This window comes from Coprinopsis cinerea, assembly GCF_000182895.1.
Source record: "Coprinopsis cinerea okayama7#130 chromosome 2 map unlocalized cont3.2, whole genome shotgun sequence".
In the NCBI taxonomy this organism is placed as follows: Eukaryota; Fungi; Basidiomycota; class Agaricomycetes; order Agaricales; family Psathyrellaceae; genus Coprinopsis; species Coprinopsis cinerea.
In genome coordinates, this window is record NW_003307543.1 from 983,027 (window position 1) to 999,022 (window position 15,996).

The window sequence follows — 15,996 nt, forward strand, 5'->3', positions numbered from 1 at the left end:
AATGGCTTTAGAGTGCTTCTTGACTTTGGTGGTTCTCCTTCACTGTAAACATTTAGATCCTAGATAGTGCTGTAAAAATCGAGATACACTATGAAAGAAGGCAGAGAGACCGCCTACAAATGAATCAGAAATCGTGCGAAGCTTTGTCCTTGTGACGCGGACAAGGCGCGGACCTCCACTGAGAGGGTACACTTCTGCTACGATTTCCTTTTTGGACGAGTCTATCTGTCTTTGTAGACCTGAATGCACGGGTTCTTCCTCTACCGCACACGAACTCTGCATTCTCTCCCCTATTGCCGGATAGCACATCGATCCATAGCCCGAACAGTTTGGACTAGAAAGAACTGGACGATGGCGCCCTCGACGACAACAGACGAGAACGATTGGCGGCGTGTTATCCCTGAACAAGCGTCCATCCCGTCTTTCCAGGTCTTCACAAAGCCAATCCAGAAATCCGAGCAGGATGAGCGTGATTACAGACTCATCCGGCTCGACAACGGATTGAAGGCTCTCCTTGTCCACGACAGCAAGGCAGACAAGGCTGCCGCCGCTTTAGACGTTGGTGTGGGCCACCTGTCAGATCCTGTAAGCGTTTCGCGGTATATCAGTGAAAGGAGATCTTATACATTTTACAGGATGATATGCCAGGGTTGGCCCACTTCTGTGAACACTTGTTGTTCATGGTACGTTTGCTGGCTCGACGTCTTGCCCTTGATTCTGAACCTTTTCCGACAGGGAACTGAGCAATTTCCTCGCGAGAACGAATATGCCGAGGTTCGCTAGCGTTAATATAGCCATCTCCATGCAACTCACCTTTCGCAATAGTATCTGGCGAAGAATAACGGTGGATCCAATGCCTATACATCGACATCCAACACCAATTACTATTTCAATGTCTCGACGGCGGCCCTCCCTGGAGCACTGGAAAGGTTCTCCGGCTTTTTCCATTCTCCGCTCTTCGCTCCCAGTTGCACCTCGCGTGAGCTAAACGCTGTGGACTCTGAACACAAGAAGAATCACCAGACCGACTTGTGGCGCATCTTCCAACTGAACAAGCATTTGAGCAAACCAGGTCACGTCTGGTCCAAGTTTGGCAGTGGAAGTAGGGAGAGTTTGACCAAGGCTGCCAGGAGCTTGAAGGCGTTGGGAAAGCTGGGAGAGAATGGGAAACAGCGAGACAGCCTTCAGGCATCACCGGCGTCTTCTCGCATTCCATCCCCCGCTCCGTCTACTACTTCCAGCTCGAGCGACTCCGAGGCTGATGGTGGCGCAGTTGGAAGAGAGACCAGGCGACGTGTGGTTGAGTGGTGGACCAAGGAGTATTGCGCAAGTCGTATGAATCTTTGTGTTATTGGCCAAGGTGGGCCGTTTCGCTTGGGCTCTAGTGCTACACCCTCTGACGTTGCTTAGAATCCCTGGACGAATTGGCAAATATGGTCTCAACCAACTTCAGCCCCGTTCCCAACAGGGATTGCCAGGCTTATCCTTCTTGGCGTGAACATCCCTTTGGCGAGAAGGAGAAAGGAGTGAGTGTCATTCTGCTCCTGTGATACCAGTTCACTTAGACTCGTCACAGACACTGGTTTCCGTTGCGACAGTCATGACTTTCCATGCCTTGGAAATATCCTTCCCACTGGAATGGCAAGGGCACAACTGGCGCACCAAGCCCGCTCACTTCCTATCTCACTTCATCGGACACGAAGGCCCTGGGTCCTTGCACTCTTATCTAAAAGGCAAGCATTGGATTACGGCACTGAGCTCGGGCCCGCAAAACCTTGCAAGAGGATTCGCCATGTTCAAAATCACTGTTCACTTGACGGAGGAAGGCTTCAGTACGTGTCAAGTGTTTGTAGCGACTTCCACATGACTCATCGTAACATAGAGAACTATCGGGATATTGTTCTCGCCGCATTCCACTACATCTCTCTTCTCCGGTCTGCTGAGTTTCAGCCCTTTGCTCAACACGAACGAGTTCTGTTGTCCCAGATCAGGTTCCGCTTCGCGGAGAAAAAGCGACCGGATGACTATGCCTCAGCCGTAGCTGAGAATATGGCCTCCCCCGTCCCACCCGAGCGCCTAATCTCAGCAACACAGCTGACGTGGGATTGGGATGACAATGGAGCAGATGAACGTAAAGTTCGGGAATATCTTGAAACTTTCCGTCTCTCTGAGGGACGGGTCGTTCTCATGGCTAAACAAGAAGATCACGAAAAGATTACCCCTGGAATTGAATGGTCGAAAGAGCCATGGTATGGGACCAGCTATAATGTCAAGGAGTGGGAATCCGATTTCATCGAACAAGTGAGTTCCACTCACCGCTCGTCCGTGCCGAATGGGTTTCTCACACCTACTAAAGGCTAATGGACCAAACACCTTGCCGGAGCTATATCTTCCCGGGCCAAACGAATTTATTCCAACAAACCTTGACGTTGAGAAGCGTGATGTGCCTGAGGTACCTTCCTCAATCCCTTCCTGCGGACATGGTTCTGATCAAAAGTTTCATACTATCAGCCACTGAAGCGACCTCACCTTATCCGTGAAACACCGCTATCAACCCTATGGCACAAGAAAGATGACAGGTTCTGGGTTCCTAAAGCCAGGATTGTTATCGACATTCGCAGGTGAGCTACGTTTTGACCACAGGCCGAGAACCAGTGCTAACATTTCCACTATCAGTCCATTCGTCAACGAGACTGCGCGATCCTCGGCCTTGAGTCGGTACGTTTCATTCGCTCAACCTGGGGAGTGGGCTGTAATTGACGACTTAACCAGGCTCTATATTGATCTCGTCAATGATTCGTTGACCGAGTTCACCTATGACGCTGATCTTGCAGGCCTCTCCTACAACTTGTTTTCTCATAGCACTGGGATCTACATTGCCGTCACTGGTTACAACGACAAAGTCTCCGTACTCCTCAAACACGTCCTGGAGAACATCAAGAACATCAAGATTGAGACTGGTCGCTTCCAGGCCATCCAAGAGGAGGTGAGTTCGTTGACCACGTCTCGGATGCACGCACTCAACCCTCGCTAGGTCAAACGGGAATGGAGAAACTTCTTCTTTGGGCAGTCGTATAGCCTCTCGGATTACTATGCGCGCCACCTCTTGACAGAGCAACATTGGACCATTGAGGACAAATTGCGAGAGCTGATGAGTGAGTAGCTTTCGTTTCCTGACAAAACGACATTCTGTCTGACATCTGTTACAGCGATCAAGGAAGACGAGCTTCCTGGTCATATCAATAAAATCCTGAAAAATGCCAATCTCAGGATGTTGGTCGCAGGGAATGTGTACAAGGATGTATGGATGATCTATTTGGCTTAAAGACTTTTAGCTGAACCCCTTGCAGGAGGCGATCAAGATTGCGGAAATGGCAGAACAAGGTCTCGAGCCCATCTCGCCAGATGCTATCAAAGAGAATGCCCTCGTCCTGCCCCCTGGTAGGCTACTTCCCCTGTCGCATTTACGATCCGAACATTTACCATAGAGTCTAGGGTCCGACAATATCTGGACACTGCCTATCGTCAACCCCAACCAAGCTAACTCGGCCATTACATACTTTGTCCATTTTGGGTCCGTCGCCGACCAACGGCTTCGGGTGTTGTCGTCCCTGCTGGTCAAGATTCTCAGCGAACCGGCGTTCAACGTCCTTCGTACTCGGGAGCAGCTCGGATACATCGTGTTCTGCACCGCCTGGACGTTGGCTGGGTCTAGCCAAAAGGGCATGCGGATCGTCGTCCAAAGTGAGAAGTTCCCGTCATACCTGGAGGAGCGTGTCGAAGCTTTCTTGGATGAGATGAAGGAGAGACTGGCGACTATGAGCGACGAGGAGTTTGCTGAGCACAAGAAGAGTCTAGAGAGGAAGTGGCTGGAGGTCGACAAGAACATGAATGACGAGGCGTCAAGGTTCATCTCGCAAATCAACAGTGGCCAGTTGGACTTCTTGAGAAGTGGGTAGTCCTTTCAATCCCTTGCTTTTGGTCTCTAAATCCTTTGGCAGATGAGAACGACGCTCGATTCCTCTCGAGTGTCACTAAGCAAGATGTCGAGGAACTGTTCCTTAGCAAAGTGCACCAATCGTCCCCTACTAGATCAAAGTTGGCTGTCCATATGATCTCCAAGAAACCGAGGACCAAGAAAGTCAGCTTAGAAGCTGCTGAGAGATTCGAACAAGAAGTGTCGACCAAATTCCCCAACGCGGATGCGAAAGGCTGGAGAGAGGCGCTAGAGGAGAACCCCACCCAGACCGAATTTGTTCAATATTGGACCGGCGTCCTCGGCGATTCCGAGGAAAGCAAATCGCTGTTGGAAACCATACCCGCTCTCATCGAAGAGTACCCTGTGCCTGGAGAGAAACAAGTAGATAATAAGCCTTCGGCTACCTATATCACTGATGTCCCCGCCTTCAAGGCTGGATTAACATCTGCACCACCCACAGGTCCGCTGGTCGAGTGGAACGATCTTCCTGTACCCAAGTTCTAGGGAGACTGGTGCCTGGATATTCTAATCTTGTATTGCTGCTTTGTATGATATACACTTTGATCGAATACGAAAATGATGCTCGTGTGCCCGGTAGAGAAAGGATGGATCCCGATGATGATTAGCTAGTTACAATGCAAAGAAGAGCATATGGGGGGAATCCATAGTCGGTGCGGATTCCAGAGAAGGAGACTGGCGATCACTTATCGATGCTATGGTCCGTTTACTTCCGTCGAGTGGTTCCTCGAATCGCTGCCGTTGGCTGGGTAGGCGGGACGTAGTTTTTGGCCCGTCTGAAGAGGAGAACATGGGGCTCAGGTGCTAAAATAGGGCTACTTTCAGGCAAGTTTTAGACTTAGATACACCATAGACTCACCATGGACTTCGTAGTGTTCCCAGCCCAGGCTCTGCGTGATCCCAATTCCTCTCCACTCGTGCTCTGCCAGTAGGCGAAGAGTACCTGATTCATCTGGGTTGAAGTACTCTTTAGGGATCATCTTGAGTAGCTGCTTGGGTAGAATGACATGACGGTATTCAAATTCGTCGTCGCTATATCGATCAGAGTAGTGAATCCTGCATGGGATGGTAAGTTTAGTGATCCTACAGCCCGACTGTTGTGATCAACCAACTTTTCGATGTACTCTTCGAGTCTACGCGACATTTCCTTTTGCTGAGCGGCAGCTTGAAGGGCAGCTTGGTTGTTAGACATGACTTCTGATATTCCAAGAGAAGGGGGGCTGCAGAGAGCTGGTATCGAGAAAAGTTGTGAGTGGTACAAGTTGAAAGTGCGAGACTCTGTCAGACCGTAATTGACGCGCCCACCGCCTTAATCCTGATCACGTGCGTCCAGACGCGTTTTCTAGAACGCGTCCAACTTTTTCCCAGCCGACTCGGTTTGTCCCTTGTTCCCGATCGTCGTGGTCACGATGAGCTCGTTCAATCCAAATCGCTGGTCGGCGACGACCTCCGCCTTTAGATCTCGAGTGCAGCAGAATACCTTTACCCAACAGCCAGAAATCAAAGCTGGATCCATCTCACCCATTTTGGACGATTACTACGACGACCTGAACATGCAATACGGTGACCTTGAGGATGAAATTGGCATGTATATGCGCCCGAAAATGAGAGTTTCTAACACGTCTTTCCTCAGTCGACTCCTCGCCATCTCCTTTTTCTCGCGGAAATAGCTTTGGCGACTTTGAATCTGGCACTGCTCAAACCTTCCATAGCGTTCATCATTTGGCACAGTACGATCAGCCTCATAACTCGCTTTACCGAGGGGACCAGTTCCATGAGGATGAGCTCGAGGGACAGCGCCAAGATTACTCAGAAGAACACACATATCATTATGGTGCGCCTAGGAATGCGATGCATCGCCTCGCTCTTCGCTGCTCACGTTCCTCGGCTATAGAACGTCAACGACATGATAGTCCTCAACAACGCTCGTCTCAGCTCCAAGAAAGATACCCGCCCTCCGTGCCTTGTTATAACTTCACGAGGCGAGCTGGGCAATCAGCGCATTCAGACGACAATCACTTGAATCGGGAAGAAGGGCGAATTAAGCTGAAGCCTGTCTCGCAACTTCGTAAGGAGACAGAGACGGTGAGGTAACCGTGCTAATCGGCTTCCTCAGCCGACATCTACAGAGCCATCTTCAAGAAATACGGCTCCTTTAATGCTATCCAATCAGCCTGTTTCGACGATGTATGCACTTCTTTTCCGATCGCCAAAAGCTTCACTGAATTACTCTTGCCACAAGCTCATGCAGACTGACGAGAACCTGGTACGCCATCTGTTAACAATTGTAGTTGCACACAATACAGCTAACCGTGCGGTAGGTCATCAGCGGTATGATCGAATTCTAGTGGACGGAGGGGAGATTCACAGAACTCTTCAGCCCCGACTGGGAGCGGTAAGACAGTACTCTTCGAGTTAGCCATGATCCGCCTCCAAATGCAAAATCGATCCGGGTCCCGCCCCTCGAAATGTGTCTACATCGCTCCGACCAAGGTGACACCCTCTAAACTTTGTTGGTGGACCTAACTCATCGTGCAACCATAGGCTCTGTGTACAGAAAAGTTCAACGATTGGAATACCAAGTTTGCTCCCATCGGTCTCAAATGCAAGTCGTTTAATCTTCTTTCGTAGCTTCGCTGACGGTGTTTTTAGGTTGTGAACTCACTGGCGATACCTCGGTTTTTGGGCGCGACATCTGGACTCAGGCCAAAGACGCGTCAATAATGTGTGCTCCAGCATTTGTCTCAACTTCTTGTGCTAACATGTCCTTCCCCCAGTGTGACAACTGTATATCCCATCCGTTCGCTATGGTTGGCTATAGGTCTAATGAGAGCATTCGTTATAGGGGGAAAAGTGGGATAGCCTTACTCGAAATTGGTATCGGTTTTCCTCTCCCCTTACTGCTGGGTTAACTCTCGCCAGGTCGGATCACGAACGCATCTTCTCCCTCGTTCATCTCCTTCTCGTCGACGAGGTAAATATGCTTTAGCTTTCGTACAAGTAGTATGTTGACCGGATCTACTAGGTACACGTCCTCGGAGAAACCAGAGGTAGTACTCTGGAAGTTGTTGTCTCTCGCATGAAGCTACGCGGCTCAGCGACTCGGTTTGTTTTGGTATCTGCAACAGTTCCAAACATCGAGGACATTGCCGCTTGGATAGGCAACTCCAAGAAGTCAGGCCCTGCTCGCGTGCTGAAGGTCAAGATTCAGCTTTCTCGACCAGGTCTATTTACAAGCTTTGTTTAGTTTGGTGAAGAATATCGACCATGCAAGTTGGCTAAGCACGTCATCGGTTTCGGTCGACGGAAAGAACAAAATGACTTCCAATTTGCAAGGGTCCTCGATAGCAAGCTGTTTGGTGTCATTCAACACCATTCCGCTGGAAAACCGATTCTGGTGTTTGTCAATACCAGGAAAGGTAAAAGACAATGTGTTGCGTTGCAAACAATTTCAATTCACGCCTTTCGTTAGGAGTATTTCAGACTGCGGAACAGCTCATGAAAGAATACAAAGAATGTGAAACCAAGAGGCTCCCAGTTCCATGGACCCATCCATCCAGGGTGGACACGTCGTTCCATGACAAGAAACTGACTGGTAAGTGGCTCTAGAATCATACCCCACTTGCACTAACATTTGATAGAATTGGTGTCCTACGGTATTGGAGTTCACCATGCAGGACTTACTATGGAAGACCGGAGGGCTATAGAACAACTGTACATCCAGAAATTAATTCGGGTGTTGGTGACAACTTCGGTACGTTTCAGTCGCCTGGTTGTCCTTTGCCTTGCTGACGATGTGCAGACATTGGCTGTCGGTGTCAACTTGCGTCAGTTAGGACAATAATTGGCACAACAATTCGCACTGAAGGTGAAATTGACAGCGGCCCATCTGGTAATTATCAGAGGCGTTCAGACCTTCCAGAATGGAGTATCGGTCGAGTACTCCGACCTCGACGTAATGCAGATGCTAGGGCGAGCGGTGAGTACTATTTCTATACGGTTCCTGGCTATGTCTAAGGCTCCGTGTTCCAGGGACGCCCCCAATTTGGTAGGGGAACGATCTTGTTCCCTCGAGGGATCGTCTATTGATGCTGCTTTAGACACAGAAGGTACTGCGGTGATCATGTGCGAGAGCGAACTGGCGCCCAAGTATGAAGCACTTACTCAAGGAACAACCGTCTTGGAGAGTTCTCTCCATCGAAACCTCGCTGAACATATCAACTCAGAGATCGGACTCGGAACCATAACGAGCATAGAGTCCGCCAAGGCATGGCTGAGGGAATCCTTCCTGTTCCAAAGGCTCCAGAAAAATCCGAGTTGGTACTCCATTGACAACGAAAACGGCGACGCGACATGGCAAGAGCGACTGGATAATGTGGTATTGAAGAGTATTGAGCAACTTCAAGCCAATAAGCTGGTACAATTCAAATCGGGTTCCAGTCTAAAGACCTTGGCGTCGACAGAGTACGGAGAGATTATGAGTAAGGTGAGTCAACCCCCCTCCTCCACCCTCCTTATTATGCGATACCTCTGTCTAATTAATGAACCCAAGTTCTATATCCGACAGAACACAGTAGGAGGCAATGTTTCCGCTCTCGTTCCTTCTTTGACCGGGAAGCGGTACGCGCCCAGATGGTCGATATCCTCGCAACACCTCCCAACGCGTCATTACGCGATCTGGTAAGTTTCGCGGTTGCCCAATGGACTGTACTTTTCTAACCTACACACAGTTGGAGCTGATATCACGAGCAGATGAGTAAGTCAAGCTCGTCCTCCGAGGGACCATCTGATATCGTTGGCATTAAAGATTCTCGGAGAGCAAGCCCAGAGCAACAGAGAAAACGGTGAGGGACGCTCCCTTGTCAGCGCTTTCACGGCTCCCTGATCACCCCCTTGCAATTAGGTTTGCAACAATTTGCGCAAGCATCCTGACATCCGCTTTGAAGTTAGGAAAGTGGAGAGTGCAGCCGATAAAGCCTTCGTTCTCATTCAAGTGCGTCACCGAGGTGTTCCCCTGTATTGATCCTTATTTCATATCGGTGTTTCCTAAGGCGGTTTTGGGAGGGATCTCCCTCAATTCCCCGGAGTACCACACCTCAGACTGCCAGCTCACCCTGGAGGCTTTCGGTATCTTCCGTCATGTAGACAGGATTGCGCGAGGTCTGGGTCTTCTTTGCTGTCAGCAATCGCTATTGATTGACCCTGCCATAGCTATTGTCGAAGTTGCCATCGTGCGGAAGTACGGGCGTCAGGTCAAGGACGGAACAGAATTGTGAGCAATACCACACGGTACCTTTTGAATGCTAAATCTGCCTTAGGGTGCGCTGCCTGGCTAGCAAGGCATGGGAGGATCGACCTGTTGTTCTCCGCCAAATAGAACACTTGGGCGAAAAATCGTGAGTTATTGGACTTCCATGTTCTTTCTGGGTAAATCTCTCACCTTTCCCAGGATCAAGGTGATTTGAAGTTAAGTGGTGACTGGGACACCTTGATTGTTGACTCAGCTGTTGCCGCCAGATTCTGGCGGAGAATGGTATCACAACCCTTGATAAGTTGCGCGCGCAGAACCCCATCCGCCTGGAAGCTGTAGGCTAGCATTGATGGCCAGTAATTGGCGCCTAAACTAACCTCGTTTCGAGCTTTTGAACAGGAAACCCGGGTTTGGGCACGAGATACTCGGACTAGTCAACGCTTTGCCCCGATATGAAGTGAAGCTCAAGGAGATTGCACTCCAGGCGGACGGGAAAAGCGACGTCGAAGTCGAGCTCGCTGTGGAATGCCAACTGCTCAACGGAGATACCTTCGCGACTGGCTCAAAGAAGTCTAAGAACCGGGGGTTCAATATGACTGCAATACTCACTATTTCCTCAGACATGGAGCTTCTCGACTTTCGCCGCATCCAGTAAGTACCTAGCTTGGATATCGTAGCGTCTTGCTGATAGCGTTCATCATAGGACTAAGGCATTGAAGACCGGAAAGAGCTTCACGGTCAATACCACGCTGACAAAACCGAGTCAATCCATCACGGTCATCGTTGCGTCGGTGCGTTAACGAACAGCCTTCAACCCGCCTTGTCTTACTTCGGCCTTAGGAGCTCGTTGCTGGCACCGCCATCCAGGCCCAATACAAGCCTGACGTCCCTCCCTCCGCCTTCCGAACCCTTGTCACTAAGCCCTGCTCATCTCTTGTAGGTCAAAGTGCACATGGTTTTGCCTTTCATTTCTCACTACAGTTCCAGGAAATGGACTTGGCCGGGCTGGAAGAGGACCCTGATTTCTGGAACATGAACATCGACGACTCGAGCGAGGATGCCAAGGTGGAGCATGCAAAAACTGAGCCTGTCAAAGTAGAGCCTGTCGTCAGGCGAGGTATGGACCGTACCCACATCCTAGTACATGTTAACATTCATTTTCCTAGCACCCAAATCCCCTCCACCCCGCTCGCGGTTACTACAAGAAACCTCCATCGCTCTACCACGCAAGATGGCCAACGGAGCTTACGAGTAAGGGCCATTGTCCTCGCGCATTAAATGTTTAACAAAGCGTCCAATACAGGTGTAACCATCCATGCAAAGACAAAACCGCTTGCCGTCATTTCTGGTGGGGGTGGCTTTTACCAACTGTTATCCTCGACTGACAGTGCTCTACTCACCAGTTGCAAACATGGCTTGCCGAAACCGCCCAACGCGTCCAAGGCGTCGAAGGGTAAGGAAAACACAGCGACGGCCAAGCACTGGAAAGAAGAGGAGCCCGTCAAGGTATCCAAAGTACAACGTCTGCATTCCAAGCCGACCAAATCTGCTGCCGACACTCGTGCACAAAAGAGCTTACAAGAACTTCATGACTTACATGATAAGCTGAACACCTCTGAACGGTTGCGAATATCGAGTGGGCAGAGGTTGAAGCTGGACTCGCTGGAATTTCTCATGAAGGATGATTTGAACTCCAGACCGAAGAAACGTCTCCCTCAGCCAACAATCGACTTGAAGCTTTCTGATATCGGTGAGACGGAAGCTGCTGCTGCGACAATGATCGATTTCGACGATATGATCGAAGAGGACGACGATGATATTCCACTCGAAATAGGGAACGCGTTGTCCCTTAGGAGACCGTCCGATCGTCTACCAACTCCCAAGAAGCGAGCCCTGTCTATCAGCAGCGAGAGCGAGGATGAACCTAAAACCATCCCCGCGAAGCGGACCAAGAAGCTTCTGCAGGACAAAGAGGTATTTCCTGGCGCATGATTACACCGGTTGGTTATTAACGTGACGACAATAGGATTCGATTGAAGCCTTCACGCGGCCTTCAAGTCCAGTGGCGCTTTTCTTGCCCAGCAGCTCTTCGGAGAGGAACGAGGATGAGCCCCAACCAAATGCTGCAGAAGACGACATTGAGGCCTTTTTCACTGTTCACTCAGAAGATTGCGGCCAACCAGTTACTGAAGAAGCGACGAACCCACCACCAGCAACAGCCATAGAAGATAATGTCCAGGCAGGTAACATCCATACCATCACTCCCACCCTCGTTACCCAGCCTACACCGATTAGCGAAAGGCCGAAGGAGGATACCGCCGTGGACAACTTTTACGAAGAATGGGAAGACTGGGTTTACAACAGTGGTGAGGTCAAACTCGTCCCATTAGAGTAATAAGTATAGTAGATGTCGTCTAAGAGTGGTGTGTTTGTAAATCAAGCGCTTTTGGACGGGTCTGTGAATACGCGCAATGCGTCCCGAAGTCTTTCATCCCATTCGACTGACGCGGAAGGTTTAATGAGGTTCCAACTCTCCACATCATTGCGCCATCTTCGCTCCTTCTTCAACCTCTCAGCGCGAAGCTCGACTTCGGTCGGGGGAGGCGTGGACAATTCATCTTTGGTAGGTTCACGAGTACCGCGTGCGAGGGCTCGCGCAGTCTCCAATTTAGCCGGGAGTTTCTTGTAGTACGAGGCGCGTTCCTTCTCTGTCTCTTCTTCAATCTTGTGCAGGGACTTTTTGAACAACAAGTCGGCGTCTTTATCGAAGTCCAAGTCGCCGTTGTTGGATTCGGCGGTGGAGTCGAGAGTCGACTCTTCTTCGGAGAGCCTGAGGGGAACGTCGATGGGCCGCGTTTGAGCCATGACGAGTCGATAACCCGCCTCAGCACCGGATTGGACCCACTTCCGTCGGTTGAACCAGTCCCAGATCATGAGTGGAATCTGAGTAAGTCCAATGCGGTTATGGAATGGCACGAGAAGAAGGGGAGGGAGTTGCGGAATGGTGGCAGGGGCGTCCTGGTTGTCGGTGGAGGTTTCCTGCTCTTTGGGGGCTTTATACGTTGACATTGAGAAGACAGGCGAATGTGAAGCTGGGTTTGACGCTGTCGAGTCTTCCGAGTCGTCGACTTCGTCGAAGTGGTGGTCTTCGTCCAGAATCTTGGACAGCTCTTCGTCTTCGTCGACTTTGTTGAGCCCTCGCGTCCAGCCCCGTTTCAAGCCAACCATGAACTCTTTGAAAGTGTGTCGGCCAACGATGACGATACCGCCCTCCAATTCGCGTCGACGGACTTCTTCCACAGGTTTATACGTGGGTAGGAGTTTGGCCGCCTCTGAGGGTTGGTCGATACCCAAATCCAGTCGTCGACGTTTCCGAGTGTCTTCAGCAACGCGTCGAGCAATGTCACCTTGCCGCTTTCCGTGGATCATGTCAAAGTCGATGGCTGCGGCCACCAGAATTGGCTATCACACACCGGGGGAGTTAGTCCTTCGCCAGCAACCGTTAAGTAAAGACGTTGAATGCACCTTGACGTACTTGCGGAAATATTTCAAGGCCTGGTCGTAGTCCTCGTCACCCGGCCATTTAGCTCCATAGACGGTGACTTTTCGAGGAGGCTCGAGAGGATTGAGACGCTCCTCTGCCAGGTCTTTGACCTTGTCAATGTATTCCTGCTTTATCCTCCTGCACTGTCTCCTGTCGTACGCATAATACCCAATACATGTCGACGTTATTGAAAGGAATATCATCCAGTTACGACTGGGCAATTTGGGTTTCTTGTCAAGCCATGAGACTGGGATTCCGGTATACCGAAGGACGGTGCGGATTCCTGAAGGTGGCTTGGGTGCTGCAGCGGCAGCTGGAGGTTCTGGTTTCACCGGAGGATCGACATTTTGCGTCGACATACCGCGGAATGGATGGGGAGGGACGTGGTAAGACTTGACGCTGCTGCCAACAATCCCCGACTTCGCCACGCGAAACTTTTCATCCGCTGCTTGGCTTTGTTTGTCCTCAGCGCTAATTTTAGGGGCACACCTTCCTCATTTAGCCGCGGATGCCGAACATGAAGAAATCTTCACGGAACGTATGGCACAAGGTCACATAGAGGGCGTAGCTTTCCGCTGATTTGTATGGTACATCGGTAACAATACAAGTGCATGCCGGGGCAAAGTCCTTGTTGTAGCATCAGTCCTCCGGGTCATAGATAATCTTCGCAGGACTCCTGTAATTACTGAATGGTCAGTATGGTGTCAGAGAGTACTCGTGAGGGAGACTAGCCGTTTCTCAACACCCTGATTCCCAGTGCAGAGTTGTATCAGTACCACTAACAGTAATGGAAATAGAGGTACCCACATCCTCGGTCCAGGACAACTGTGCGGTCATCTCCACCGAGCTGAAGTTAATTATATACCCGTATTCCAAGTGGTAGAACTCCCCAGACTTTCCGTTCAGCTTGACGGTAGGCTTGATTGGAAGATGGGAGAGATCCAGCTCTATGGTAAAGAGCTTCCTATAGTTCTCTGAGCCATACATATTAGACGTGAGGCGCATGGAGCTGAGTGATAATGCACTGACCGGCGTCTACGTCTTTCCAGCGAGGATTTGCATCAGCGCCTCGATAGCACCATACGTCAGAGGTAACCTTCGAAAGCTGTAGTTCACTTCGACTATCCGCCTCTTTCCAGAAATACCTCTTAAACTCTTTCTTCTCTGACACTTGTGTGTTCTGGGGCGAATGATTAGTCGGTGCCAGCATCTATGGCCCGTAGCACTGGTCTCACCCTAGGAAGAATGATTGCGAATGCGTCAGGAATCACCTCACGACCAGATGGCATGATCGTTGACTGGGTTTTTCGGCGAGCAACGTGCTCCTGGTCGTGCGGGTCGTATTCAACGGAGCGGAAGGTGCCATAAGCCATCTTAGAGACACGCGTCTTGACAAGATGATCGAGATGGTACGAAATGGCACCATCGGAAACGGCCTTGTTGCTAGAACCAGGGACGTCAGCATTCTAACGATTGTCACGGGGAAACAGACCGACACGTAGATCTCAGGGCGAATGACGTTCAGCCCGTCTTTTGACAGGTGAGACTGGACTTGATTGAACAACCAGTCACTTGCAGCGAAACCTCCGACGAGGACAACATGCTGGGAAGTTGGGAGGGAATCAGGAAGGGACGAACTTGATGGGCGAGCGCTTTGAAAACGTACAGAGATACCCTTGTGAGCAGTCTTCAGCTGATCCTTGACAACATCGACAATACACTGGATAGACGGCTCAAAGAAAGTGGCAACCTGGTCGCCAGCGATCTTCAACTGCCCGAACCGGATCCCACAAACCTCATCATTATCCCTGGTAGACCCGAATTTGACATATTGTGCCTGCTTGTCGTCACTGAAGCGGACCTTGGTCGTTTTGTCAAAGCACCTGACGATATGGTCGATGTCGTCGAGAAAATCCGATTCTTCGAGGAGTTCTGGTGCAACGGGGTGGTTTAGCGCCCGTCGCGACCCATGCCAAGAGAAGGGTGGACCTTACTTTCCAGGTATAGCCGCGCGTTGATACTGACGAATACCGAACCATAGAAGTGGCCTACACAATCATGAGTGACAAAGGAAATAAAGAAAGGCAGTTGGACTTACACTGAGGCGCAGCAATCTCCTCAAAGTTTTCACCATTCTTGACTATATCTTGAAGCTGGCGACTGTAGGTACTGATATCAATCGTTCCACCTCCAGCATCGACGATAACAACGCCTTCTCCTTTCTGTATTACACGCTTGTTTAAATGATATCCCGAGAAATGCAGAAAATACTCACCTGCATTGCCCCGCTAGGCAGCCCGTTTCTAATTGAAAAGTGCAGGCTTGCCTCGCCTTCAGTAACGAAGGAAACCCTCGCATGCCCCTCGTTCGTATCGGGTATAAACCCAGCCAACACTACTGCCTCGCGTATCTGCGTCTGCTGGTACCCCTCCCAACCGTTCGGATGCGAGATAACGAAATGAATATCCCTTTCAACCGATTCCCATAGGTCCCTTCCATTAGCGTGGGTGACCTGGATGTAATCACGGGCGCAACGGAAGAGGTAGACGAGGTAGTCCGCAACTACTTGGACAACAGTCTTGTTTCGCGGGAGAGGGGGAATTCGAGAGGTAATGTGGCTGGAGGTTTCGTTCTTGGGCCTGATGTGCATCTTGAACCTGAAATAATTTGGTGTCATATAGAAATGTCAGGAAATAGATGAACATGATAATTTACCATTCAGCCTTCTCCCAGCCCTCATCTTCTGCCATTTCGTACACCCCTTCGCGGAGCGCTTCTGCACCGACGGCCACAGCATTGCCTGCACGGTCATAGTATATCACAGTTGGGATCTTGGAGGCTCCGCTGACTTGCTCATGGGCCGGAAATCTGTTCAACCACGAGTGATATCGACATTCAAATCTGTCCTCATTGCTTTACAGCGAGTCGCTGGATCACTACGTACCGCGTTACACCTTTGATCTCTGGGACTTGACCTGGGTCGAGGATACTGGTGCCCGCGCATAGTATTAGTAGGTCGGTTCTTAAGCTTTATCCATGAAGCCACTACCGCACCTATACGAAACACCGCTGTAAGTGGTTCCAACATCAAAAGCAAGCACAAGTCTCCTCCTTGAGCCTACGTAGGGCTGACGGGTGTAGTTGTACGGTGTCATACTGGGTCAAGCGAAGGCGAAGGATATATGCAAGTGAAAGACAAGTGCA

General features: G+C 50.4%; 5 protein-coding genes across 5 annotated transcripts; 2 read left to right on the forward strand and 3 right to left on the reverse strand.

The window, feature by feature from the left end:
- Window positions 1-351: 351 nt before the first annotated feature.
- Window positions 352-4,483, forward strand: CC1G_01115 (insulin-degrading enzyme; the record flags this gene model as incomplete). The annotated part of the gene is made up of 16 exons (XM_001833001.1): window positions 352-585; window positions 636-683; window positions 736-774; window positions 826-1,360; window positions 1,411-1,526; window positions 1,577-1,832; window positions 1,883-2,301; window positions 2,357-2,452; window positions 2,512-2,621; window positions 2,677-2,718; window positions 2,773-2,986; window positions 3,035-3,155; window positions 3,210-3,301; window positions 3,351-3,441; window positions 3,496-3,951; window positions 4,002-4,483. 16 exons carry the CDS (start codon window positions 352-354, stop codon window positions 4,481-4,483), a joined length of 3,351 nt encoding a protein of 1,116 aa, XP_001833053.1.
- Window positions 4,484-4,703: 220 nt separating this feature from the next.
- CC1G_01116 (cyclin-dependent kinase regulatory subunit) lies at window positions 4,704-5,141 on the reverse strand (the record flags this gene model as incomplete). Its single annotated transcript, XM_001833002.2, has 3 exons — window positions 4,704-4,801; window positions 4,857-5,053; window positions 5,110-5,141. 3 exons carry the CDS (start codon window positions 5,139-5,141, stop codon window positions 4,704-4,706), a joined length of 327 nt encoding a protein of 108 aa, XP_001833054.2.
- A 265-nt stretch (window positions 5,142-5,406) lies between these two features.
- CC1G_01117 (ATP-dependent DNA helicase MER3) lies at window positions 5,407-11,643 on the forward strand (the record flags this gene model as incomplete). The annotated part of the gene is made up of 36 exons (XM_001833003.2): window positions 5,407-5,560; window positions 5,631-5,831; window positions 5,892-6,065; window positions 6,114-6,184; window positions 6,240-6,263; window positions 6,319-6,328; window positions 6,378-6,490; window positions 6,542-6,593; window positions 6,650-6,722; window positions 6,775-6,784; window positions 6,843-6,971; window positions 7,023-7,196; window positions 7,245-7,416; window positions 7,470-7,592; window positions 7,639-7,751; window positions 7,800-7,824; window positions 7,879-7,976; window positions 8,030-8,045; window positions 8,098-8,483; window positions 8,550-8,570; window positions 8,630-8,677; window positions 8,728-8,753; window positions 8,805-8,841; window positions 8,901-8,990; window positions 9,049-9,157; window positions 9,209-9,269; window positions 9,316-9,393; window positions 9,447-9,453; window positions 9,515-9,583; window positions 9,637-9,899; window positions 9,952-10,039; window positions 10,089-10,184; window positions 10,236-10,365; window positions 10,415-10,499; window positions 10,652-11,222; window positions 11,275-11,643. 36 exons carry the CDS (start codon window positions 5,407-5,409, stop codon window positions 11,641-11,643), a joined length of 4,266 nt encoding a protein of 1,421 aa, XP_001833055.2.
- Window positions 11,644-11,684: 41 nt separating this feature from the next.
- On the reverse strand, window positions 11,685-13,151 carry CC1G_13865 (mitochondrial import inner membrane translocase subunit TIM54; the record flags this gene model as incomplete). The annotated part of the gene is made up of 2 exons (XM_002911783.1): window positions 11,685-12,710; window positions 12,774-13,151. The coding sequence occupies 2 exons, from the start codon at window positions 13,149-13,151 to the stop codon at window positions 11,685-11,687; spliced, it is 1,404 nt and encodes a 467-aa protein (XP_002911829.1).
- Window positions 13,152-13,530: 379 nt separating this feature from the next.
- On the reverse strand, window positions 13,531-15,947 carry CC1G_13866 (hypothetical protein; the record flags this gene model as incomplete). Its single annotated transcript, XM_002911784.1, has 11 exons — window positions 13,531-13,766; window positions 13,822-13,972; window positions 14,028-14,258; window positions 14,285-14,395; window positions 14,459-14,724; window positions 14,787-14,840; window positions 14,891-15,014; window positions 15,068-15,449; window positions 15,508-15,660; window positions 15,737-15,781; window positions 15,847-15,947. The coding sequence occupies 11 exons, from the start codon at window positions 15,945-15,947 to the stop codon at window positions 13,531-13,533; spliced, it is 1,854 nt and encodes a 617-aa protein (XP_002911830.1).
- Window positions 15,948-15,996: the final 49 nt, after the last annotated feature.